The sequence below is a fragment of the Arvicanthis niloticus genome, chromosome 16, assembly GCF_011762505.2.
Source record: "Arvicanthis niloticus isolate mArvNil1 chromosome 16, mArvNil1.pat.X, whole genome shotgun sequence".
NCBI classification, from domain to species: domain Eukaryota; kingdom Metazoa; phylum Chordata; class Mammalia; order Rodentia; family Muridae; genus Arvicanthis; species Arvicanthis niloticus.
Genome location: NC_047673.1, coordinates 59,308,094 through 59,333,221, shown reverse-complemented (window position 1 = coordinate 59,333,221; position 25,128 = coordinate 59,308,094). Strand labels below are relative to the sequence as shown.

At 51.9% G+C, this 25,128-nt stretch overlaps 3 protein-coding genes across 5 annotated transcripts; 2 read left to right on the top strand and 1 right to left on the bottom strand.

The window, feature by feature from the left end:
- Positions 1 to 3,197: 3,197 nt before the first annotated feature.
- On the top strand, positions 3,198 to 5,462 carry Nr2c2ap (nuclear receptor 2C2 associated protein). The gene is made up of 5 exons (XM_076914338.1): positions 3,198 to 3,465; positions 3,855 to 3,945; positions 4,151 to 4,256; positions 4,329 to 4,397; positions 4,816 to 5,462. The coding sequence occupies exons 1-5, from the start codon at positions 3,428 to 3,430 to the stop codon at positions 4,932 to 4,934; spliced, it is 423 nt and encodes a 140-aa protein (XP_076770453.1). The 5' UTR covers positions 3,198 to 3,427; the 3' UTR covers positions 4,935 to 5,462.
- Rfxank (regulatory factor X associated ankyrin containing protein) lies at positions 4,988 to 12,445 on the bottom strand. 2 transcript variants are annotated; one of them, XM_034520169.2, is made up of 10 exons: positions 12,312 to 12,445; positions 11,890 to 12,110; positions 10,971 to 11,156; positions 8,495 to 8,575; positions 7,907 to 7,972; positions 7,649 to 7,749; positions 7,393 to 7,518; positions 6,957 to 7,023; positions 6,402 to 6,482; positions 4,988 to 5,190 (listed from the first exon to the last, which is right to left on the bottom strand). In XM_034520169.2, the coding sequence occupies exons 3-10, from the start codon at positions 11,146 to 11,148 to the stop codon at positions 5,120 to 5,122; spliced, it is 771 nt and encodes a 256-aa protein (XP_034376060.1). In that variant the 5' UTR covers positions 11,149 to 11,156; positions 11,890 to 12,110; positions 12,312 to 12,445; the 3' UTR covers positions 4,988 to 5,119. The 2 variants fall into 2 exon arrangements, with proteins under 2 accessions (XP_034376060.1, XP_076770452.1); XM_076914337.1 differs by lacking the exons at positions 7,907 to 7,972; positions 12,312 to 12,445 and having other exon boundaries at positions 11,890 to 12,206.
- Positions 12,446 to 12,463: 18 nt separating this feature from the next.
- Positions 12,464 to 22,338, top strand: Borcs8 (BLOC-1 related complex subunit 8). Of its 2 annotated transcripts, none has more exons than XM_076914339.1 (6): positions 12,464 to 12,732; positions 14,520 to 14,632; positions 15,138 to 15,202; positions 17,653 to 17,763; positions 18,459 to 18,538; positions 21,459 to 22,338. In XM_076914339.1, exons 1-5 carry the CDS (start codon positions 12,696 to 12,698, stop codon positions 18,493 to 18,495), a joined length of 363 nt encoding a protein of 120 aa, XP_076770454.1. In that variant the 5' UTR covers positions 12,464 to 12,695; the 3' UTR covers positions 18,496 to 18,538; positions 21,459 to 22,338. The 2 variants fall into 2 exon arrangements, with proteins under 2 accessions (XP_076770454.1, XP_034376063.1); XM_034520172.2 differs by having other exon boundaries at positions 19,734 to 22,338.
- The last annotated feature ends 2,790 nt before the right edge of the window (positions 22,339 to 25,128 follow it).

The window sequence follows — 25,128 nt, the reverse complement described above, 5'->3', positions numbered from 1 at the left end:
AAAAAAAAAAAGTTCTAAACAGGTCCACTTCCCCAGTATCCCAGTATCCCAGTAACCTTTCTTTTTTGCTACCACTGGTGGGTGGTGGGCTAGAAGGAAGGGTAAAGCATTTAAGAACCCTTATTAAAAGTAACTTAAAAAAATTAAGCCAACGTGTGTGTGTGTGTTCACCATTTTTGTATTTTTTGAGGCCAAGTATCAGCCCAAGCTAGTCCACAGCTTCTTAAGTAGCTGAGGATGACCCTGATTTTGTGGTTCTCCTGCCTGGACCTCCAGGGTGCTGGACTGGTGTACATTTCACCACACCCAGTAGGGTTACCATCTTGTTGTTGCTCCTTTTGGAGTTTGCTGGGGAAACTGAGGTTCAGGGAGATGGGATGCCCTGTTTGGAGTTTCACAGGCCTGCTCTGTGGTCCCAGAGCCAAGCTGACCCTCGGGGCTCCTCACCAACCCCATTCCTGGGCTGGTGCCAAAGCTGAAAAGAGAGCCTGGCCCAGGGCCCAGACCTGCTGTTGCTGGGGCCTGGGGTGAGGGAACCTTGCCTGGGAATCTGCAAGGCTCAAAGAGCTATTTATAGGCGCACTCTGGGATCTAGAAGGTCCCCACCTCCAGCCTGGAAGTCCCCCTCTGTCACTGGCACCCTGAGGTTACCATCAGGAGATGAGGCAAGGGAGAGCTGAATGGCTCAGAGGTCACATAGGTGGCTGGAAGCTCCTGGACAGCCAGGCTCCATGACAGTGTCCCTCTAATTGTACAGGAATATAGCCAAGGTCATATGTGGATAGTCATACACAATGCCACAAACCACCTGAGGAAGATTGAGAGTTTAAGACTATTTTCTTGACTGCATAGTAAATTTGAGGCCATCCTGGGCAACAGAAAACCATGTCTCATTAGACAAACAAACAAACAAACAAACAAATAGAAAAGGCAAGCATACTGGTGTGTGACTTTAATCCCAACACTTGGAAGGCAGACACTTGGAAGGTGGATCTCTGTGAGTTTGAGACCAGCCTGGTCTATATAGTGATCTCCAGGACAGCCAGGGCTACAGAGAGATCTTGTCTTGAAAAAAAAAAAAAACTAAAGAAAAAAAAATATATATATGACAAACAGTCAAGACAGTCAAGGGTGCAAGGGTCGGGGTTTGTGGTGGGATAGACAGATCCAGTCCCTATGGCACCCTCTCTGCCTCAGGGCTTGGAGAGGGGTGGGAAGGAGCCGGCTCTCAGGCTCCCTGACTCAGGGGAATGAATGCACCATGTTGGCTGCTTCACTGGGAACTCAGAGCTACTAATTCCCTGGTGAAACAGGAGGCTCTTTCATGCTCAGGCGCCAGTGGGGTGAGGAGGCGGGAAGAGGGTAGGGAGCTGGCCCTGTCCCAGGGGACCAGGCAGCCTCATGCCAGGGCCAGGAGCAACACAGGAAGGATGGCGTCTGGGATTCTATGCAGCCTCTTCAGGCACCACAGCCACCTTTTTTGTGTTGAGTGCCACAGAGGTGACACAGCCAGCCATTGGCAGGGTAATGATGAGTCCGTGCCTAGAGACAGACTTGTCTATGAGCCCCAGTGTCTCAAGTGTTATTGTTTCTGGGCGTCAACCCAAAGGGCCTACTTTTCACAGGCAGGAAGCTGAGCTCAGAGTCAAAGGTTTGTCTGAGAACACATAGCCAAATTTTTAATGACACATGCCCTTGGAAAACAGCTAAGCTGAATCTGGATGGCCTGGACCCATAGCTGAAGGCCTGGCAAGGAAGTCCTTGCATTTACCGGCTGGCAGGGCAGCCTTCCTGATGTGACCCAGTTACCCTGCTAGTCCTGCTTCCTGGGGTGGGTTTGGGAGACACCAGTAGGATGCTAGGGAAGCCTTGTGGCCCTCAGAGAAAGAGGAAGGATCAGAGGCCATTCAGCCCAGAGGCTGCTCTATCTTGGGAGTCTTCATTCAGAGAGGAGGCTGGGATTCCACCCTCTCCCCAGAGCTGGTGCAGACCAGTGGGAAGTGGCTTCCTAGTTCTCATTCAAATCTGCACTCTGTCACCTGATTCTATGCTTTGCTAATCCCTAGGCTGGAACTCTTCCCCTCCCAGGAAGCCCTTCCTTCAGAAAGGCTCCCTGCTTCTTCAGTTTGCTCCTGTGGCTCCTGAGGTTCAGGGTGTCTATGTCTGGTTTTGTCTGCTCCCACTGGGACACAGTCCTCTTCATCCTGTGATCTCCAACTCATATGTGCTAGGATAGCATTTGCTGAGAGACTGATTTATCCTTCATTCAACGCTGCTGATGGGTCCCAGTGCCTTGCACTTTCTGGGCAATCTCCTATCACTGAGCTCCTTAGCTGAGGAGATGACTCAGGTGGTAAAGTAAACGACCCTGACGACCCAAATGCAATTCCCAGGACCCACGAGCTGAAAGAAGAAAACCAAGTCCTGCACGTTATGATCTGACTTCCACATATAAAATTAATAAAAAAAAAATTAAGGTCTGGTGAGTGATTGAGAGCACTTCCTGCTCTCACAGGGGACCTACAGTCAGTTCCCAGCAGCCTCATTGGAAGTGATACAGGAGATCCCATGTCCTCTTCCAGATGGACAAGTACCAGACATGCATGGTATACATAAACACTCAAACAAAACACCCGTTACACATTAAAGTGTTTTTAATTTAAAAATATATTTTAATCCCAACACGGGGCGTAAAGGTGCATGCCTTTAATCTCAGGGCTCAGGAGGCAGAGACAGGAGGATCTCTGGGAGTCGAGGTGGCCATTACCTGCGCTGCAAGTTCCAGGCAGCCAAGTCTACACGAGACCCTGTCTCAAAAAAAATATATTATGCATATCTGCGAAATTGTCCTTGTTAGTATGCAACATAAGCCCTGCAGGAGAAACTGGATTTGGGGGTCTGAGCAGGACGCACGGGCTGGGAATGACTGATGCTCCCAGAAGCACGGCCCCTTCAACGTTTACTCTGCCCTCTTAGGAGAGCAATGGGATGCAGGGCTCCCAAGGTGCATCTACGGCGAGCGAGGCCTTCTGCAGGCAGTTATGATCACAGGAAGGCTGTGAGAACATTTTGTAACCACGAGGTGTGTAGTCGGCATTTTCCCTCCAGCTCCACGGAACCAGAAACAGTAGGGTGCGGGCCCTTTAAGAGACGAAGGGGCGGTGCCATAAACCCCGCCCCAACCCCGGGAACGGGACGGCGTCCGTGTTGCACTGCGCGTGCGCTGCCTGCACGCGGTTCCGGGTTCGCGGATCCGTCTCGGCTGGTTTAGGAAGCTACTTTTGTCTCCCTCCAGTTCCCAGATCGCCCGCCTTGTCACATAAGGGGTGTCCGGGGGTAGAGGGGCTGGCCCCTGGGTCAAGTTGGGAGTGGCAGCGCCAGGCTTCGAACTGGCGCTCCGCGCTGGGCGAGGCATCGTGGAACGGAGATGACCCAGTCTTTAGTTTGTCCCGAGACCGTGAGCAGGTGAGAGTCAGGGAGTGTAGATCTAGGCGCGGGGGTGGAGGAACTGAGAACTGAGCTGTGGGGTTCAGGATCAAGGAGCCTGGAGCAGGCTGGAGGCGGAGCCAGATGGTAGAGTCCCCAGGTTTAGGGCGCAGACTGATGGTGTGTTTCCTGGGTAGGGGCACGGTCTGATGATCGTGTTCCCTGGCTTGGGTGTTACCTGGTGCCCCTGTGCCCTGGCTGGGAGGGAGACCTGGTGTTTATGTTCCTGGCTAGGGGTGCGGTCTGGTGGTCAAGTTCCTGGCTGTTGGTGGCAAAGTTTCTTGGGGGTGGGGCTGGCCGGCCTGGTGGGTGGCGCACCCGTGAAAGGCAGTAGTGTTGAGGCCCCTAACCCTGCTCCTGTCCTGCAGAGTCAGTTCTGTGCTTAATCGCAACAGCCGGCAGTTTGGGAAGAAACATCTCTTTGACCAGGATGAAGAGACGTGCTGGAACTCTGACCAGGTGGGGTGCTTCTACACCCTCCATTCCGAGCGGGAAGCAGATGCAGGGTTGCAGGGTGCCTTGAGAACTTTGGGGAGACCTAGAAAGCACGGCATGCTCATACCCTTCCTGTGCTGGCCGAGGCAGCGACACTTGAAGGCTGAGCAGAACACCATAGGATAACCATGTAGTTACCAAGTGCCTCAGTTTATCCATCTGCTTCCAGGGCCCCTCCCAGTGGGTGTCACTCGAGTTTCCCCAGTGTGTTCAGATCACACAGCTGCAGGTGCAGTTTCAGGGTGGCTTCTCCAGTCGCCACAGCCGCCTGGAAGGTACTGAAAGGCTGTGAGAGGTGGGGTGTCACGGGGTCCTCTGGATTCTTAGCTGCCATTTCTGCACTGCAGGTTCCCGGGGCGGGGCGGCCCTCGGCAAGATTGTAGACTTGTACCCGGAGAACACCAACGCCCTTCAGATATCCTGCCTGTCCTGTGGTGGGAGGGACCTGGTTTTCCACACGCTTCGGATCTTTGAGTGTGGTGGTACAGGCACTGGGGAGGCTGGGACAGAAGGATCTAGAATGCCAGTCCAGGCTGGACACGTGACCAGGCCCTGAATAACAGCTGTGGCCTCCTACACTTGCGTAGGAACCATTGCTAGGTGCTTTAGTGCCCTAGAGGTGGAAGCAGGAAGACCAGAAGTTCAAGGTCATCCTAAACTACAGTTTGAGGCAAGCCTGGGCTACCTGAGACTTCATATTTTAAAAAAAAAGAAAGAAAAGAAGGTGTTCTTGCTGGGTCTGAGGCATCAAGAGTCAGCAGTCTCCGGACTGGGAAGGTGGGGCCTGAGGGGTCAGAGAGAAAGCCACTATTTCCTTGACTGAAAGAAGTCACACCTTCTCCATCCCCACCACGGAAGTGGACCGGCTGAAGCTGACTTTTGAGGACACCACCGACTTTTTTGGCCGTGTAGTTATCTACCACCTGCGAGTGCTGGGTGAGAAGGCAGGGTGACAAGTGTCGGCCGTGTCCTCCAGGAAGCCCGCCTGGGAGGCACCCAGAGGCCCTTCAAGTTCTGCACAGATTTATTGGTTCCGGTTGCGGAGGGCCCATCCCACCACTGTCCAGGAGCTGCCTTTCAAGCCAGTTGTGGGCTGACTGGTTTGTCCCTGAGAGCCTGGGTTCCCAACAGGCTGTCTTCACTCGGGGTCCGCAGGCCCCAGGGTACTCTGGAACAGTTTGAGGATGTGGCTCTCCATCACCTGTTGCACTGTGGGAGGAGGTGGGAGGAGGTGTGAGCCGGGGTGAGGAGACTGAAGAAGATGCTCAGATGGCCTCAGATGTAAGAAAGAGGCCATGAGCAAGGAAACCGTTCAGCCGAGTGCTTTTCTGCTCTTGCTGGGCCCTTCCCTACCTTGAGGTTGCTTTAAGGCAAGGTTTGCCTGTCTCCCCTCCACTCGCTGCATCCCAGCCACCCTCCGAATGGTAGCTTTCCCTGCCTCCAGAACCATGAGTCCAAATAAAACTTTAAAAGAAAAATCACCTATCTGTGGTACTCTGTTATAGCAACAGAGACAGAAGTCTGGAATGCTCATCCCACCAGGAGGAAAGAAAGCTGTGTGGATATAGAGGTGATGACTAAGACCCACACCCACCTTGGGGGCGGGGCCGGGCTGGGGCCTGGGTATCACTTGAGTGTCTGTGCCCCCGCCCCAGAGCATCTCTGAGTGTTTGTGTCCCCCCCTCCAGAGTATCTCTGAGTATCTGTGCCCCCCAGAGTGTCTCTTGAGTGTCTGTGTCCCCCCTCCAGAGTGTCTCTTGAGTGTCTGTTTCCCCCTTCCAGAGTGTCTCTTGAGTGTCTGTGTCCCCCCCTCCAGAGTGTCTCTGAGTGTCTGTGTCCCCCCTCCAGAGTGTCTCTTGAGTGTCTGTGTCCTCCCTCCAGAGTGTCTCTTGAGTGTCTGTGTCCCCCCCTCCAGAGTGTCTCTTGAGTGTCTGTGTCCCCCCTCCAGAGTGTCTCTGAGTATCTGTGCCCCACCTAGAGTGTCTCTGAGTGTCTGTGTCCCCCTCCAGAGTGTCTCTGAATATCTGTGACCCCCTAGAGTGTCTCTGAGTGTCTGTGTCCCCCCTCCAGAGTGTCTCTTGAGTGTCTGTGTCCCCCCACGAGAGTGTCTCTGAGTGTCTGTGTCCCCCCTGTCAGAGTGTCTCTTGAGTGTCTGTGTCCCCCCTCCAGAGTGTCTCTGCCCCCCCTAGAGTGTCTCTGAGTGTCTGTGCCCCCCCACCCCCAGCAGGGTAGCTTCTACCCTCAACATGCACTGGTGTCTCTGCTGCAGCCCAAGAGCCAGGATGCGGAGATGCAGCCTGCCTGGGTGCTAAGGGCCATGTTTACCACCAGGATCTGGCACCGATGGGGAACACCCTGTGTGCCCCTCTGCAGCCACCCTATCCACAGCCTCTCAGCCCACTATAGTATCCCAAGCCCACCTTTGCGGTATCCCAGGGCTACTGCGAGGTCCATTGGGGTGTAGCCAGAGTCGGCCTCTGTGGTAAGATCAGCACCCCGAGCTGTGAAGAGAAACAGGCACTCAGGGTCAGAAGCCCATGACAGGGCCTGGGGACTGAAGGCTGGAGTGACTCTCCACTCCCCACCCCCATCCCTGGTACAACTATAGGTCTGCCCTTTGTCCATGTGACACAGGACAGTGGCCAGACTTCAGTACTCTCCTACCCAAAGAACAGGGTTTAGAGTCTCTGAAGCATGGAGGGTAGGAGGTTCATCATGATGCCGGGCAGTGGTGCGCACGCTTTTAATCCTAGCACTTGGGAGGCAGAGGCAGGCAGATTTCTGAGTTCGAGGCCAGCCTGGTCTACAGAGTGAGTTCCAGGACAGCCAGGGCTACACAGAGAAACCCTGTCTGGAAAAAACAAAAAAAGGAGGTTCATCATGGCTGACGGGATCCAACTCCCTTACACTACCCTGCCTCTTCTGGTGTACACTCAGAGCCCGTGATTCCTGCAGGGCCCATGGCCCCCACTCACCCAGTAAGGCCTCCACACACTTCACATGGTTCCCACGGACAGCATAGAGCAGTGGCGTCCCCCCATTCTGTGGGATGAAATCATGTGAAAACCAAAGTAAGTCAGTGCCCTGTCTTTGCCCTCAGGCTACCAATTCAACCTACCTCCCACCTACCACTTGGGCTGTCTTTCTGTTCCGTGTCTCTTAGATGGCCATTCTTCCAGGAAGCCCTCCCTGACTTTCCTCCGCTGCCTATGAGCCAGCCATTATTGCTCTCCTCTTTCTCTTTATGTGTATCTTGTTTCCCCTGCACTGGGAACTCTTATCAGGTGTGAAGACAGTCGCCTTGTGTTCCCAGAACCAGGGCAGGCTTGGCACCGTGCAGGGACCCCATCCATGTTTGAGCAGGAATGAAAGACAAGAGGCTATGACAGACCAAGGGTGGCAGCGCCTCACCCAGTCATAGATGTTGATGTCCACGTCACGGTCAAGCAGCAACCTCACGATGTCTGTGTAACCACCCATACTGGCAAGCGACAGGGCGCTCTCCCGCTCCTTGGCCAGGACATGGGGGTCAGCACCCTGGGAGACAGAAAGGATAGTGATGGGACCCTGAGACCCCAGCGTCCCCAAGTAGGGCAGCAAATCTCCAAGGCAGCAGCTTAAGAAGCTGAGACCCCAGCCTGTCCATGTGTCTCCAGGAGGGACCTACCCAGTCTAGCAGGAAGCGAACTGTCTCAATTTCTCCAAAAGCTGAGGCCCAGATGAGGGGGGTGAAGCCACGCTCATCTGGTTTGTTGATCAGGTTGTCGCCTGACAAGTGGAAGGAATATGGAACACTCTCATGAGTGGGGTGGGCGGGGCTCAGGGGTCACATGAAGGGGAACATTACACAAATCATACAAGCACACACAAGCACTCTCATGCACTAGTTCCCCATCAGACAGGCACGTGCAAGCAGGACACGCACCCTTCCGCAGATGGTCCTTCAGTTGGCTCAGCTCCCCTTGGGCTGCAAGCTGGTGGATAGACAGGGCTGGGGGGCAGAAACAGGCAGTCTTCACCGACTCCATCCCTCTCCAGGCCTCAGTTTACCCTGTTCATCCTCTTTTTGATTTTGTTTTGAGATAGGGTCTCATGTAGCCTAGGCTGGCCTGCAGCTTGCTACATGTTTGCATGTGTGGCCAAGGATGACCCGAAACTGCTGTTCCTCATGAGTGCTGGGATGACAGGTATGTGGTACTATTCTCAGTTATGAGGAGACTGAGTTAGAACTTAGGACTTTGTGCATGCTAGCTGACCATCTACCGAGCTACAAGCACTCTACCCACTGAGCTACATTCCCCAATCCCTTGTTCCCTTGTGGTCTTTTTTTTTTTTTTTTTTTTTTTTTTTTTTTTTTTGTTTTTTTGTAATAGGGTGTCATGTAATCTAGGCTGACCTCCAATTCAGGAAGTAGCCAGGAATGACTGACATCCTGCCCCAAGTGCAGGGCCATGGAGCACCATGGAGCTTATAAGGAATCCTCTAGCCCCACCCCCACTTGAGGTCTACTTACAGTCCAGTGTGGCTGGAAGAGCTGAGACCTCATTCCCACGTTGCCGGTTTGTGAGGGTTGTGGAGTGCTTCAAGAAACTCCCTGCAGGAAGAGGAAGGGCTTGGTCTCTGGTGTCTGGGCAGACACTGCAGGTTCCGAGCTTAAGAAGACCACCCCTCTGATCTCCACGCACACACCCACATTCACACACAGACATTAACAGTAAATTAAATCTTAAATGAAGGGAAAGATGAAGGGGCCTGGCGGCACAGGCCTCATCCCCAGCCCGGGCTACACAGTGAATCCCAGGTCAGTTGAGACCACAGAATGGAATCCTTTGGCAAAGGAACAGGAGGAGGAGGAGGTGGGGGACGGAAGTGCCATGGATACACTGCAGTGACTCCGTACTTGCCTGATACATGTGAGACACTGGTTGAACTTCCAGCACAACCAAAGCAAGAAACCGAGAGAAGGGGGCTGGTCAAGAGTGTGTGCTGTTCTTCCAAAGGACCTGCATTTGGTTCCTAGCACCTGTATTGGGTGGCTCACAACTGCCTGTAAGTAACTCCAGCCCTAGGGTACCTGATGCCTTTGGCCTCTGTGAACACCTGCAGTACTCACATACAGATGTTGGAGGTGTGCCTCAGCGGTGAGAGCACTGGCTGTTCTTTCCGAGGACCTGGATTTGGATCATGGTGGCCACAAGTTACCTCACAATCTACGGTAAACACCAGTTCCAGTGATCTGATGCCCTCTTCTGGCCTTTGTGGGTACTGGGCATGCAAGCGCTACTCACATGCAGACAAAACAATACACATTTAAAAAAAAATCTTTTTAAAGAATATAAGTAAATAAAAATGAGGCTGGGTAGTGGTGGTGTACACCTTTAAGACCAGCACTCAGAAGGCAAAGACAGCGTGGTCTACAGAGCAAGTTTCAGGACCTTATCTAAAATATGTATTATATGTGTTACATACACCTAGATAGGGCAGATATATACTGTAACGGAGTTGTGTTTTCGCATGGACTTATTAGAGTTGGAGATTTACTACAACAGATCGGCGCCTACAATGTATGTGTGTTTGTGTGTGTGTATGTATGTATGCACACATATACAAAAATGTATATGCACACATATACAGAGTATACACACAAAAAAGGTGTTTTTGAGACACTGTATAATTCTGGCTGGCCTAGAACTCACAGAACTCTGCCATGGCTTCTTACCTGTGTAACCTCAGCACTGGAGGGCAAAGACAGGCAGAGTCCCAGAGCTCACTGACCAGTCGGTCTAGCTGAACAGCTTCAGGTCCAGCTCATGACCATGCCTCGAACAGAAGGTAGAGGCAGAGACAGCTCAGCTGGTGAAAGTGCCTGATGTAGTCCTCCCTAGGACCCACAGGGTGGGAAACAGCTAATCCTGAAAGTTGTCTTCTGCCCTCGACACGTGTGCCACGGCATGTTCATACACACGCACATACACATCTTAAATAAATAATGCAATGTAATGTAAAAAATTAGGGCTTGCTGAGATGATTCTCTGAGGTTAAGAGAGGCCCCGGTTTGATCTGTGGACATCTACAACCCATTGCCAGGGATTCAGATGCCCTCCTCTGGTTCCCGTAAGCACTGGTGCACATGCAGGCAGGCAATTGTTTACATTTACTTAGTTTGTACCATATATGTTTTGCTTGCATGTGTGTTTTTTTTGTTTGTTTGTTTGTTTTTGTTTTCGAGACAGGGTTTCTCTGTGTAGCCCTGGCTGCCCTGGAACTCACTCTGTAGACCAGGCTGGCCTTGAACTCAGAAATCCACCTGCCTCTGCCTCCTAAGTGCTGGGATTAAAGGCGTGTGCCACCACTGCCGGGTGTGTGTTTGTATACCATGTTTATGTCTGGTGTCCTCGGAGGCCAGAGGAAGTCACTAGATCTCTGAAGGATTGTGGATTGAAACTAGAGTTAGGATGGTTATAAGCCACTCTGTGGGTGTTGGGAATTGAACCCATGTCCTCTGAGAGAACAAGTTCTCTAAACAATTCAGTTGTCTCTCTGCCCACCTCCACTACCTTTTTGAATACAGGGTCTCTCTATGAGGCCTTGGTGGTCCTGGAACTCCTTATATAAACCAGGCTGGTCTTGAATTCCTAGGAGCTACCTGCCTTTGTCTCCAGAGTATTGGGATTAAAGGTATGTGCCAACCAATACCTGCCAAATCTTTAAAGAATATATATTTTATGTATACTTATAAATACATGTACACACGATAGAGAAGCCATTAAAGAATAGAACATGTCAATATCTGGTCTCCATGCATGTGCACACATATGTACATGCAGTGATGTGAACACATGCACACACCCTCAGGAACATACACATATATCCCCTTAACACACACACAACAATAAATATAACCTGGGGGGGGGAGGGGAGGAGCAATGAGGGCAGAGATGTGCTCTGGAACTTGACAGTCTCTCAGCAGAGCCCAGAATGGTTCTCACCCGGTAGTGAGGATGCACTGGCGTCTGCTTCAGGATTCACAGCGTCTGGGGTGCAGGGGAACAGACTGAGGACCACAGTGTCTGAGCTATCTGGGGATTCATCTCTGGGGTCTTCTAGGTCAGGAGCAGGGGACTGCTGGTTTGGGATGAGCTTCTCTGTAACCTGAGTAGGCTCCATGGAGGAAACTGAGTGAAGAGATGACAGTAATTAGCCAAAGCTCATGGTCCCCAAGATGGCTCAGTTGGTAAAGGGCCTTGTCACCAAGCCAGATGACCCAAGTTTGATTCCAGGAATGCACACAGTGGAGGGAAAGAACTGACTCTAGTAAGTTGTCCTCTGACCTCCACACCAAGTCCATAGCACATCCTACCCCCAAAATAAATGAGTAAATCAGGCTGGAGCTTGGTTAGGTGGGGCATGGTGCACTCCTTTAGTCCTAGTACTTGGGAGGTAGAGGCAGGCAGATCCCTTTGAGTTCAAGGCTAGCCTAGTCTAAATAGTGAATTTCTGGTCAGCCATAGCTATGTTAAAGAGACCCTATGTCACACACACACACACACACACACAGAGCATGGTCTGCATATTCAGCCTTGCATGATGAGGCTGGGAAAACTGGCTTTAGATAATTACCATTGTTAATAAATTAACACTAGAACCCAAGGCAATAAAATCAGGGTTCTGGCAGCAGTCTGGGTTGCAATCGCTTACAAGCTATGAAAATCTGGTCTATGACTAAGATGAGCCTTATTTCCTCCTTAATAAGGTGAAGATGTGAGGCCTCAGAGAGGTCATATCAGAAAACAGCATGGAGAGATACTAATGCCAAACTTATCAATGTACTGCTGCGATTATTTGGGTGGGAGTCCCTCAAAATGACTTAGGACTCAACAAAAGATGCGACGTGGAAGATCCACTCACCTCCCTCCAGCCTCCTCTGTCCCCCTACGCTGCCAGCCTGGGTGTCCCAAAACTTGGGAAGCTCTGTTCACAAACTTTTCTGATCCAGTAGATCTCGTGAGGAGCAAGTTAGCGATCGGACGCTCAGTCCTTTAGCTTCCTCTGCTGGGACACAGAGCAGTAACTCAATACACGACGACTACTCCTACTGGAGAACTCCACTGCGCCTGCGCACCCTTGTCCTGCAAAAGTACCGAAAAATAAAAAATAAAAACCCAAAGCTGCTTCTAGCCCTTTAAGACTGGAGGGAGGAGCGTGGCTTCCTGAGCCCAATGAGTACAGCAGCGCATGCGCGCGCTGTCCTTCGTCACGGCTGAAGGAGCCTTAGACCTGCTGAGGATTTCACTGCGCGTGTGCTTCCCCGTCCCACGCACAGCCCCCACCTGTCTTCCCCAATCGGATCCAAGTATGATGGGAAGGCGGAGCATTCTCCCGGCGGGGGCGGAGACACATGGGCGGGACTTGTCTAATTTAAAGAGACCGAGTGTCACCTCGTCCTTAAACAGTTTCCCTGCCCTGGTCCCTGAGAGTTATCTGTACTTGCAGCAGGGAGTCCTTGACTAGGTATCCGGAAGGATAGAGAGTTGTTTAATCCACACTCTCGCCTAGGACTGCCTCCTTCCCCTCTATCTCAGGTCTGAACATGAGTTGGCTCTTAAGAGGAGCCAACGCAAAGGACGCCAGAACCCAATCCGGAACGTTTAGTTAGACGTCCCAGCCTCCCAACTTCCGGTTCCGGTGTCTGGGCTCTGTGAGCTGCCTTCGCGATGGAAGAACCTGAGATGCAGCTGAAGGGAAAGAAAGGTGTTGCGGGACCCCGAGGGGTTGGAGGGGCCTAGAGAGGGCAGCGCGGGAAAGTACATGACAAAGGGAGCCGCCTTAGACCTCCTGGCCTGCGGGGCTCGGCGGAAAAGAGAGCCTGTGTCTCCCGCCGGGAGATGATGTGATGTTATAATGATCCAGGCAGGAAAAGGCTCTTTTTCTATTTCTGAGATAAGGTCCCGGGATGTAACCCTAGTTGTATTGGAACTGGCTATGTAGACTGAGATGGTCTCAAACTCCTCTGCCTTCTGAGAGTTGTAATTAAAAGCAGAATCCATCCAGGTCCCTGCTTAGTGTAATGTTTTTTTAGCCTGTGAACACGTAAACGAGTATGTGGGCTTGGTGGCGCAATACTCTAATCCTGTCTTCTCAAGAGGCAAGAAGTTGAAGGCCAGTTTGGTCTATACATTGAAATTCGGTCTTGAGAGAAGAGCTTTAGTAGTAAGCACTTTGACCTGCGAGTTCAAAGCTCTGGGTTCGTTACCCTACACTGCAAAATAATTGAAGACCAGATAAGTAGGTTATTCTTTTTTTTTTTTTTTTTTTTTTTTTTTTTTTGGCTGATGGGAGCCCTGGATGGATGGGAGGAGTTGGTGCCATCTGCCACCTGGAGCTGGTCAGAGCTTGTCTAGTACAGGAAGGGGGTGGGGATGGGGGACGAACTGCAGTTGGAAGCAACAGGATCCTTGATAGATGGGGCAGGAAGGATGGAGACGTCCTGACTAGGAATGCCGTTGGTCAAAGTCTACCCTGGAATGATGGTTTTTGTGCAGTTGACGTGTGGTAGGAACGTGAGTTCTGGAGGAAAGGAAACAGGAAGGCTTAACAGGAACTTAGATGCTGCAGAGGGCAGCCTCAGCAGGCTTGTGATGAGATATGCCTCAGAAGTGTTCCAACACAGCAAGGGATGTGGCCTTCCACATCATCCCTGCCTCAGCGTAGAGGCCTTACAGGGTTGTGGACTGTAGATACCTTTGGGTTCTGTGGTTATCCTCTGGTCAGCTGGATATGGTGGTACATGCTTCTCTTCTCATAACTTGGCAGGCAAAGGCAGAAGGATTGCTGTGATTTAAGGACAGCTTAGTCAACACTGAGTTACAGGGAATCCAGAGCTACTAGATTCTAGTATGATGTACCATACTGGTCTCTAGTATGCTCCATTTATAAAGGAGGTGGGGGGTGTCAATGGCTTTAGTACTGCCCACCACTGTCCCCTGAAAGTGGGTTTGAGGAGGGAAGGTTGTGAGTTCATGTGTGTGCTAATGCCTCCTTGAGTTAGGCCTTGCTGTCTCTAGCCGTCCCTGGGCCCGTAGATGACAGTTACAGTGGCACACCCTGGCAGCTCCTCTCTCTGGTTGGGCTCAAAGATTGACCAATCAGGAGTCTAATGTGGGCGGGCCTCAGCTGGCAGAGTGTTTGCCTGGCATGCATGAAACTCTGGGTTACATACCCAGCACTGAATAAACCAGGTGTGGTGTCACACATCTGTAATTGCAGCACTTAGGAAGTGGAGGCAGGAGGATTGGGAGTTCAGAGTCATCCTTGCTTACAGAAAACTAAAGTCTAGCCTGGGCTAGACCCTTTTTTAAAAAGAGTTCTTAGCAGTCTTACAGATGACTGGAGACTGGTTTGACTCCAGCTCTTCTAGCCTCCAGCTGACACTCACTCGTGTGCATATGCACCCACATACATACACATAATTCAAAATAAAATCAATACGTGGGCCTAATACATATCACTTATTCCCACTTCCACCGTGTCAAACACAGTCACAGACAAGTTCACCGAGAGTGTTTATGTCCTTGCCAACGAGCCATCAGTGGCGCTGTACCGGCTACAGGAACACGTGCGCCGCTCACTGCCGGAGCTGGTCCAGCACAAGGTGAGTTCTGCCAGCCCTGCAGAGCATCTCCCCCGGGTCCACACACAGCTCCTGAGCAGGAGTGGGGTGCCGTCCACAGAGGGGCTGAAGTCAAAGCTGAGACCTGGTGAGATGGACTGTAGCAGCTGAATCAGGTGGACATTGTGGGGACAGCCCTTGATGTCTTTTGAAGGAGACAGTATGGTCTGTGTTAGTGACCAGCAGGGTGCGGGAAGAGCCCAGGGAAGGGTGTGCCAGGCAGAAGGAATAGCCAGTGTAAAGGCCTTGCTGTCTTCTAGTCACACAGAGCCCTAGAGGAGAGAGGGCTGCAAGAGGAAAAGGCTCTGTGGTCTAAGCAAGGAGTAGGAAGGCTCCTACCACAATATCCTGAATTCAGGATTCCTGATAGGGAATTCAGGAAGGCTTGGTGGGAGCAAGGGACTCGGGTTGGGGTTAAGTGGGGGGTGATCATATACCACTGGCTTCCATAGAGCCGTCTCTCATAACATCCCCCAAACCCCTGCAGGCTGATATGCAGAGATGGGAAGAGCAGAGCCAGGGCGCCATATACACCGTGGAGTATGCCTGCAGGTGAGACTCATATCTGTCACAGGGCAGTGATAACGGATTCCCAATCCCCAACCTTCATTTCAGTACAACCGTGACACCTCTGATGGGTCCCTCACAGTTGTTCTTGGGGAGTTTGGGGACGTGACTGTTTGCCTCTGGCTTGGGGTGGGTGGTGGATGGCTCACTAGATAAAGTACTTCTGCACAAACTCTATCTGAAGAACTCATGTTGACAGTCGGTGTGCACCTGTAATTCTAGCCGTGAGGAGGTGGAGTCAGCAGAATGCCTGGACTAGCTCCTCTAGAGAGCTAGTCCTGTTGGTGAGCTCCTAGTTCAGTGAGAGACTCTTGCCTCAAATTAGGGCCTAGGGCTCGGTTGATAGGATGCTTGTGTGAAAAGTGAGGTGGAAAGCAACTGATGAAGAGGCCAGCATCGGCCTCGGGCCTCCGCACGCACGGTCTCATAGGTATGCACGCACATGCAACCTCCCGCCCACACGCATTCACTCACATAAGCACACAGACACAGAAAACCAGCTCACTCCCAGCTGAGCACAGAGCTGCAGGCCGGACCACAGTTAGGCAGAGTCAGGTTGCCTGCTGCCCAGTGCTGTGCCCTCTGGTGCAGAGCCCAGGCAGCAGGTGCTAAGTGCCCGTCCTGCTGTGTCTGCATCGGGTCTTGTATACCCAGGCTGACCTTGAGGACCCAGGCCTACGCAGTTCTGCTTGATCTCCCAAGGAGCTGAGACCGTTCTGCACATGACTCACTCGTGTATTTTATCCACCAGTTTGTATGTGTGTGTGTGTGTTATGCACTTCATTCTGCACATGACTGACTCACTTGTGGATTTTATCCAACAGTTAGTGTGTGTGTATGTCTTGTGAGGGTGTCGGGTGTGCACTTGTGCCATGGTACATGTATGGAAGTCAGGACAACTCACAGGAATCTGTTCTCTCCTCCCACTCTGTGCATTCCAGGCATTGAGCTCAGGTCATCAGCCTTGGTGGCGAGGGTTTTTACTGTAACCTTGATCATATCTCTGCCCCACTCCTGTTTGGTTCAATGAGTGTGGTCTCAAATCTGTGCTGTGCACACTGGCTATATCCAAAAGCCTGAGCTTGTGAAATATACAGGACTCCATCTTCCTCTCTGCATATTTTTGTTTTGTTTTGTTCTGTTTTGTTTGAAACAGGATCTCTGTGTAGTCCTGGCTATCCTGGAATTCACTATGTAGACCAGGCTGGCCTCAAACTCACAGAGATCCTCCTGCCTCTGTCTCCCAAGTGCTAGAATTAAAAGAGTGTGCCACTACACCTGGCTCTTCTGTGTACTCTTAGGTCCAAGCAGCAGGCCAGCTCTCCTTTTGAGCTACCAGTACTGTGTCCAGTCTTCCTGTCTGGTCCGGGCACACCGGCTCACTCTGGATCTCCCTGCTTCTTGAAGCACTTAGATCTCACTTACAGTGTAGATTCAGATAGCCAGTTGCTGCTTGTTCTGTTTTTGGGGGGTTTTTTTTGTTTTGTTTTTTTGTTTGTTTGGTTTTTTTTTTTTTTTTTTTTTTTTTGGTTTTGGTTTTGGTTTTGGTTTTTCGAGACAGGGTTTCTCTGTGTAGTCCTGTCCTGGAACTCACTCTGTAGACCAAGCTGGCCTCGAACTCAAAAATCCGCCTGCCTCTGCCTCCCAAGTGCTGGGATTAAACAAGTGCTGGGATTAAAGGTGTGCACCACCACTGCCTGGCAAGTTGCTTTTGATGTATGCACACTGTTGATTGCGTGATCCTCTCACAGGCTTTTAACAGGGAATCAATGCCCTCATTTGCGCAATTCTTTGGGTTTTCTGGACATAAGAGTAATAAGCCCCTTAACACGGGTCGCTTCTGCCCCTTACAGGAAGGGTTGCTGGCCAGTGAGATGGCCAGAGGGGGACCTGCATCAAGCCTGATAACTGTTTATTTCCCAGAGCCCACATTGTGGAAGAAGAGAACTGACTCCTGCAGGGTGACCTCTGACCTCCGTGGGAACCTCTGGAGATGCATTACCTCCATAAATAATTGTTTTAAGGGATTTGTATAATTTTGAGATAGGGTCTCGCTGTACAGCCCAGGCTGGCTTCAAACTGAGGATCCTCCAGCCTCAGCCTCCCAGTCCTGGGAAGGCATGCAAGAACAAGCTTGCCTGCTCTGTACACTTTAAGTCATAAAAGCAGCGTTTCCCAGTAGCTGTGTTATAAATAGCAGAGTAAGAGCAGTTTCATCCCAGAGAAGCTGCACCCAAGGCAGTCGCTGAGCCTGAGCGGGATGAGGTGTCTCAGGCAGACAGGAGGAGGGTTTCTCTACAGACATGAAACCTCTTGTTAGTTAAGTCACACACAGTGTTGGAAGGTTGAGCTCACCTCTGCAACCCCTTCCTGAGGGCTCCTAGGCTGCTGCCGTTGCCAGGATAGGAACTGACCCTCACTCCCTTCTGTTTCAGTGCTGTGAAGAGTTTGGTGGACAGCAGCGTGTACTTCCGTAGTGTGGAAGGCCTGCTCAAACAGGCCATCAGTATCCGGGACCACATGAACACCAGCGCCCAGGGCCACAGGTAGCCCTGGCCCCCTGCCCTCACCTCACCCTAACCAGTGAGCTGTCCTGGTGGCCTTTGACAGCTGTGGCACCCATATTCTGTAACCCAGCTGATGTGAGGGACACAATGGTACCAGGATCACAGGGACAGTGACTCGGAGACACAGTTCAGAGGAAGTGTGGGTGACAAGGAGCAGCCTCCTGGTATCCCCAAGATCGTGAGCAGAGTAAGGGACCTCTCTGAGACTGGCACTCTGGGCCCATAGAAGGAGCAAGAGGAGGGATTTAGTTGGGAGGCTGAGGTTGACTGGAGCTGGCTTCTCCACCCTGCACCCCCCATGATTTCTCCAGCTGAGAGGCTTTCAGCTGACAAGCCCAGTGCAGTGGAAAGCACCTTTTGTGTTGCCTGTAACTCAATAAACATAGCTGGCCTGCACCAGCCTCAGCCAGCCTTTGACCTGTCTGCCGCTGGGGGAAGAGCAGCAGCACAAAGTGCTGAAGACCCCTCACCCTGCTGAGTCTGTGTCACACCCAATCTGCCCAGACAGCCTGCCTGGCCTCTGAAGTGAGCGTTGATCCCACCCTTACAGCAGACCCAAGAGCTCAGGCCATGGGTCTTGTGGGGACCAAGGTGCGACTCCAGCCTCTAGCCAACTCCTGAGCAGCCTCCTGGCCTGTGGCAGCATTCTCATACATTTGCATATTTTGTTCCAGCCAGGAGACTCTATCCCCTCCTCCTTCCCTGGCTTGACCCTGACCCTGGAAGACTCAGGGCCATTGGCTTCCCCACCCAGGTCAGTGTAGAGGCCACTGAACTAACCCATTTCTTTGAGTCCCTACAGGGACCTGCTGACTAACCGTTGGGTTTCCTAGCTGGTCTTCCGGGATGGTTTGGGGGGTTGGCTTAGAGGCTCCCACTCTGAGTTGCCGCTGTTCGCTCCTCTGCTGCCTCATCTTCCTTTTGGCTGCGGCCTGCCCTCTGTACCTGGCCGCTCAGCTGTTGTGTGACCTCGGGGCTACACCCACTTCTCTGGTCTTCGACCTTTTCCTCATGGCTCACGGTTCATCCACATGCTGAGCCTACATGTGACGGGTGTACATGTGACGGGTGTGACAGCTGTTATCTATGTAAGAGAAACATTCAAAATCCTGCCACTTTACAGTACTATAAACCGGCCAGGCTGGTGCTTCTGGCTGTGCACAGCTGGGTGTGTCCTCTGGCTTTGCCTGTTGCTGTGCGTGGGGGCCTGGGTGAGGGCAAGGTCTCACACCACTCAAGGAAAGGTACTCATCCATGGGTCTCACTGGTGCAGAGCATCCTTTGTGGCTGATACCCAGGGGCTGAGTGGAGACTGGCTTACTGTGTAGAGCCCAGAGGTAGCAGATATACTTCCTGGGCAGTGTAGAAAGGGTTGATGGGGTGACTGGGTCATCGGGCATTGATTAGGCACCACGCTTATACAGTAAGTGTTCCTCAAGTTCCTTGGGTCTCAGGCCCTTCCTGGGCACCTCAGTGGGTGTTTACTGAGGGTGGCAGCTTGTCGGCTTTCGGAGCACTCATTAACTGTCACCCCAACACGAGGTGAGCAGTTCTTCACTCGGGAGTCCCGTAGGGCATCTGGGAAGACTCTTATGCTAGAAGGGCTCCCAGGTGTGTACACTGTGATACTGTCAGCCTTGGGTGCATTCCGTAACCCTAGCCCAGCCCATGCCCGGACATGCTCAAGGGCAACCCTCCCTGAGTCTGTTTCCTCCACTGCACACCTAATGGTATCCTGGGCTCCCCCCATCCCAGACTTCTTTACCTCCCTGGGATTGTCTTCCAAAACTGCTCTTCTTGAGGTCAGATCCTCTTTGACTATGTGGTCCCAAGACCCCCAACACAGTCACATTTTATGTAAGCAGAAGCTGGCTTGGTGGTAAGACGGCCAGCCCAGGTACTGCTCTTGCCGCAGGCACTGGAGTCTCATTCTGGCCTTCTGCCCCTAGCTCCCCTGTCTCCCAGTCCTGGCAGAAGACGTTCCTTGGACACCACATTAAGGACTCAACAAGAACTGAAGACCTAGCAAGGTGGCCAGTGCCTGCTGTCTACTGGTTCAGCCATAATTGTCCCCCTTGGTCATAAATTAGGGTCACTGTTTCAGTAGCACTCACATTCTTTGTGCACTGAATATGCAGAAGTTGTCTCCTTCCATGCTGGGGTCACATAACCTACTTCATGTCACGGCTGCAGCCCTGTCCCTGCCTTGTGTGACGCATTGCCAGGTGCTTCCCTTCTCTGCGCGTGAGGTGAACACACAGGAGCTGCTGGAAAAACACCACCGACTTCCATTCAGGGCCAGGCCTAAGACCCTGGCTTGGCCAATAGTTTCCATCTTGTAGACCATCATGGGGCAGGGTGTTTGCCTGGCCTACACTGGGTCCTGGTTTGTGTCTCCAGAATTACACACACACACCACAAACTTCAAAATGTCTGCCAAACAAAAAAATGTTGCCAAAGTCATTGGAGCAGTTGACTGGGGGAGAGCAGTATTGGCTCTGCTTAGGCCTCAGCTGAAATGGGGGTGGACCTCATGGCCCGAATCACCTCCAAGGAGTAAGAAACCCTAGACCACCCACCCAGCAAAGACACTGAGAGCAAGAGAGGCCCTCGGTTGCTGAGGAATCCCTGTCCCAACACTGAGCATCTCCCCACAATTTCCCTCCCAGACCCCATAACAACAGGAGGGGCCTCTAGAGCCCTCCCTACTCTTAAATACCATCAATAAAGTCTGCTGCACACCCCCCCCCAAAAGACCTCAGCTGATCCCATGTACAGGAATTGTTCACCAAACCCAGCTGTGTGCCAGACAGAAGCCCTGTGCCAGTTACACATGCTAGGACCTGGAGCGATGGCTTAGCCAGCAAATGCTTGCCTCACAAGTCTGGGGACTAGAGTCTGACCACCAGACCCACAATAAAAAAGCCAAGCACAAATATACATCCATAGATATATATGAATAAATAATAAACATGAGATGTACCTCTGGATCCAGCCACTGAAGCAACGCGGTGCTCTGGGCATTAGGGAACAGTCATCTCAGCTGGCACCTTTCAGAGGTGTCAGAACAGCCTGCACCCACCTCAGCACCTGTTGTGCAGGCCTGCCTGGGCCATGGCTAATTTACATGTTATTTGTATTCCCCCCACAAGGACAGAGCATGGTTCTGGTGCACAGCCCTGCCTACTTACACACCAGCCAGAGGCTCCTGGTCCTTCAGGAAAGAACTGACCTTCCGAAGGACTGAGTCACTCAGCAAGGCCTCAACCAGGGCTCACAGCCTTCCCTCCTCCCCAACTAACTAACCAGCCAGGTGGTGACCTTTCTGGCCCCCACCCACTGAGTAGGGTAACTGGAAAGAGATCTGACCTGAAGGAAGCATAGGCCCTTCCAGATCTGTGTCAGAGGACAACTTGGGGAGTCCTTCCACCACAGGATCAAACTCTGGGTCATTGGCTTGGCAGATAGCACCCTAACCCCTGAGGGGTTAGACAGGTTCTGCCTGCGTAGGCGGGTCATGAATTCTCTGCCTCAGCCACCTTACTTCTGGGGTCACAGCCAGCACCACCAGGCCCACTGTTGCCAGCTTTTGAAAAATATGTCAGCTCTAAAGTGCAAATAAGGCTTTTTACATCTTAAAAAGATTGTATTTTTAGTTGTGTGTGGGCGTGCAGGTGTCCACGGAGGCCAGAAGAGGGTGCTGGATCCCCTGGAGCTGGAGTTGTGAGGGGCCGACCGTGGGTGCTGAGAATGGAACGTACGAAAACAGGATGTCCGCTTCTCCTCTGAGTCACCTCCCTCCGCTCCCCTACCTAGCCCAAGGCCATCTTTTATTTCCTGCTTTCTCTGCTCCTAACCTCCTGGAAACCCTCCCAAACTAGGAACAAACCTGTATGTGCCCCAGACAGCTCTGCCTGCGCTTCAGACTGTCTGTGGGGTCTGCGAGCCTTGAAGAGATCCAACCACATTGGGCCTGGGCCGGAGGCAGAGCGGAGGACATAGAGTTTGATGTACACATCCCAGTGCTGGGGTGGGTGAAGTATGGGGTGGAGATTGTCAGAACGTGAAGGACACTAGGGGTGGTCCCCCCAGAACCTGTGGCTTTTGTCTCTACCTTTTCCACTCACAGAGGCTCAGAGAGGTGAAATGCCAGCCAGCAATCACACAAGCAAACCCTGCAAAGGGGAGGAGGTTTCTAACCCCAGGAGAGGTGGCCCTTGGAAAGCCTTCAGCTCTTCCACTGCATGTAATGGTTCATGCCCATCACAGCACTGCTGCTAGGTGGAAGTCAAGCAGACAGGCAGAGTAAGATCCTGTCTCAAACAGCCAGGCAAGCTGCCACACACCTGTTATCCCAGCGCATGGCAGGTAGAGGCAGGAGGATCAGAACTTGAGGGTTATTCCTTTTTTGTTTGTTTGGTTTTTGTTGTTTGACAAGGTTTCTCCCTGTAGTCCTGGCTGTCCTGGAACTTACTCTGTAGACCAGGCTGGCCTGAAATTCAGAGATCCATCTGCCTGCCTTCTTCATACTGGAATTAAAGGCTTTGGTCATCACACCAGGCTCAGGGTTATTATTACATAAGTACTTTTGAAGTCTTACAGGAGGCTCTGAAAAAAAAAAAATCGGAACAAAGGCCCAGCAAACAAAGAGTCCTTGCTGTCAGACCTCTTCATGCTTCATTCCAACAAGTGCTGGATACACAGTTCCCTCAATAGCCAGAGGTGATGACTTGACTGTTCCTCCAGGGATACTAAAAAGATGGGATCAAGAGGGTCCAGGGCAGCAGGCAACCTCTGTGGGTGTGGGGGAGGGGCTTTGTGTGGGCCAGGTAAGTCAGTGTCATCCGGGTCCTTGTCCTGTCCCGTCCAGTCCCATTCCCCTACCCCCTCCTAGCGCAGGGGCCAAGCTGCAGCTGCCACCCTCACCCTCACGTAACCAGAGCCTGCGGGTTGCATCAGAGCCAGGGGGAGGTGGCCAGGTAAACATCAGGCCCCGGGGGCCGGGGCTCCCCAGGCTCCTTCATCTACCGGAGCCTTGTTCTTCATCCACAGAGCCCAGGCAGAAGCCCCCAGGCTTGGCCCCGATCTTGGTGTGTCCTGGGGACACCTGTGTGTGTGGAGTGGGCAAGTGGACAAGAGCAGGGACCCACCTATAGCACAGCAGGAGCTTTCCTTTTTTGAGTCTGAAGAGAAAGTTTATTGCTATGGAAGTGGTTCGCTGCTGTCAGCCAAAACTCGGGGTGAAGCAAGAGGATTGTCCAGAGACTGGATTAAGAGTGAAACAGTTTCGGGGGCGCGGAATTGTGCAGACAAAGTTCCAATTACACAGGTGTGAAACAAGGCAGAGGCCATCCAGTTAGCTGTGTTCCATGTCCCCGTTTCAGGGGCACACTTCCCCAACAACATTCTAGTGAGCTCTCCTCCACAGTTCCAGTCTGACCTCCCACTGTTCCCCTGGCCCACTACTACCTGCCAAGAGTTGAGGAAGGGAACCTGAGAACATTCTACTTCCCTCACCACAGGCAGCTTTGTCCCTGACCTCTGACCCTGACATTCTTTTTGCTCTGAGGCTTGACTCAAGTGCCTCCCACTTGGGTCTTCCTCTGGCCCTGTGCAGAGTGATGCCGGGCCTCCAGGCTGAGGGTGGATGGGAGTCCTAGCAGACACCACAGTGACTTTCCCTCTGCAAAGCCACAGGTGAGCTGAGACACAGGCATGGTAGTGGAAGTATATGAGACACTGGCAAGAGGCACAGCTGGGTAGGACCACATTGGTGACACCCCCCACCCCCATAATGGTTCTAATTGTGCAAGTGTGTGATCCAGCATGGGACCAGCTGACTTGGTAATATTTTCCAGCAGAATCGGAGATTTAAGGAGCTCTTTATTTTCTTATTGGACAGGGTCTCATTCAGTAGCCTGGGCTGCCGTGGAACTAGATGTGATCCTCCTGCCTCAGCCTCCTTCATCCTAAGATGTCGTTGGCTTGTTTTTATTGTAGAGTTGGAGATTGGAGGTAACTTTTTGGATGCTAGGTTGTCACTCTGCGACAGTCTCATGCCTCTTGTCTTTACATTTATTTTAAGCCAGGGTTTTACTATATGCCCAGGCTAGCCTTAGTTAGACTCACCATCTTCATGTGATCGATTGTCTCAGCCTCCTGAGTACCTGGGAATACAGACTCAGCCACCAGGCCCAACTTATTTCTTTATCTCGAAACAGTAGTCTCACAGTTGCCCAGGATACACTTCAGCTCTGTGTATCTCAGACTGGCCAGAAACGTGGCGCATTCCAGCCGGCTGGAGTAGCTGGGAAGACGGGCTGTGTCACCAAGCCAGCCCTAACTGTACCTCACCTAACCTAACCTCACCCTTGTTAAGATGTATGCTCCTGGCTAACTGGTCCAAAGTAAGGTCAGGCTCATCACAGTGAGGTCCAGGAGCCCTGAATCCTCGAGGAGAAGCCTAACTGTTTGTACAGCATTGCCCTGTATTGTTTTTAATTTTAAGAGGATATGTATTTGTGTATGATTGTGGAGGCATCGTTTGTGTCAAAACGGGTGGAGGTCAGAGGTCACCTTACTGGCGTGGGTTCTCTTGTCCCACGGTTTGCACACTGGAGATGGAACTCCTGTCATCATGCTTAGCAGCAAACCCCTGAACCATTTCGTCTGGCTCCACCACCCTTTTTTCTTTTCTTTCTTTCTTTCTTTTTTTTTTTTTTTTTTTCGGTTTCTGGAGACAGGGTTTCTCTGTGTAGTAGCTCTGGCTGTCCTGGAACTCACTCTGTAGACCAGGCTAGCCTCGAACTCAGAAATCCGCCTGCCTCTGCCTCCCAAGTGCTGGGATTAAAGGCGTGCGCCACCACTGCCCAGCACCACCCTGTTTTCTTTTTCTCTTTTTTCTTTCTCTTTCCTTTGGTTTTTGTTGATGGTAGTGATGGTGTTTGGTTTGTTTATTTGTTTCCAGGCACAGTTTCTCAGCGTAGCCCTGGCTGTCCTGGAACTTGCTCTGGAGACCAGGCTAGCCTCAACAATCACCAGCCTATACCTCTCCAAGGGCTGGAATTAAAGTTGTGTGCCACTATGCTCTGTTTTTTTGTTTTGTTTTGTTTTGTTTTTGATAGGGTCTCGCTCTGTATCCCATGCTGGCCTGGAACTAGCTGCAGTATTCCTGCCTTAGCTTCCTGGGCGTGCACTTCTTAGTCCTGCTTCTCTTAGGATCCCAGCATCTTCTCCCGACCTAACATGAAGCGCTTAGGAGTCAGGACACTCCCAAGTATCCTCCCTATGCAAATGATCCACCTCCATCCAATCAGCTCTTGGGGGCGGACCTGCGCGGGAAGG

Bases quoted from the DNA above. Each gene is read 5' to 3' on its own strand.
- Rfxank (XM_034520169.2), bottom strand. From the start codon at position 11,148: ATGGAGCCTACTCAGGTTACAGAGAAGCTCATCCCAAACCAGCAGTCC. The intron at 8,576-10,970 runs GTGAGAACCATT...CTCTTCCTGCAG, and splicing joins CAGTGCATCCTCACTACCGG to GGAGTTTCTTGAAGCACTCC. The intron at 7,024-7,392 runs GTGAGGCGCTGC...TTCATCCCACAG, and splicing joins ACATCAACATCTATGACTGG to AATGGGGGGACGCCACTGCT.
- Nr2c2ap (XM_076914338.1), top strand. From the start codon at position 3,428: ATGACCCAGTCTTTAGTTTGTCCCGAGACCGTGAGCAG. The intron at 3,946-4,150 runs GTGGGGTGCTTC...ATCTGCTTCCAG, and splicing joins CGTGCTGGAACTCTGACCAG to GGCCCCTCCCAGTGGGTGTC. The intron at 4,398-4,815 runs TATCCTGCCTGT...AAAGAAGTCACA, and splicing joins GAACACCAACGCCCTTCAGA to CCTTCTCCATCCCCACCACG.
- Borcs8 (XM_076914339.1), top strand. From the start codon at position 12,696: ATGGAAGAACCTGAGATGCAGCTGAAGGGAAAGAAAG. The intron at 12,733-14,519 runs GTGTTGCGGGAC...TGTCAAACACAG, and splicing joins GCAGCTGAAGGGAAAGAAAG to TCACAGACAAGTTCACCGAG. The intron at 14,633-15,137 runs GTGAGTTCTGCC...AAACCCCTGCAG, and splicing joins CGGAGCTGGTCCAGCACAAG to GCTGATATGCAGAGATGGGA.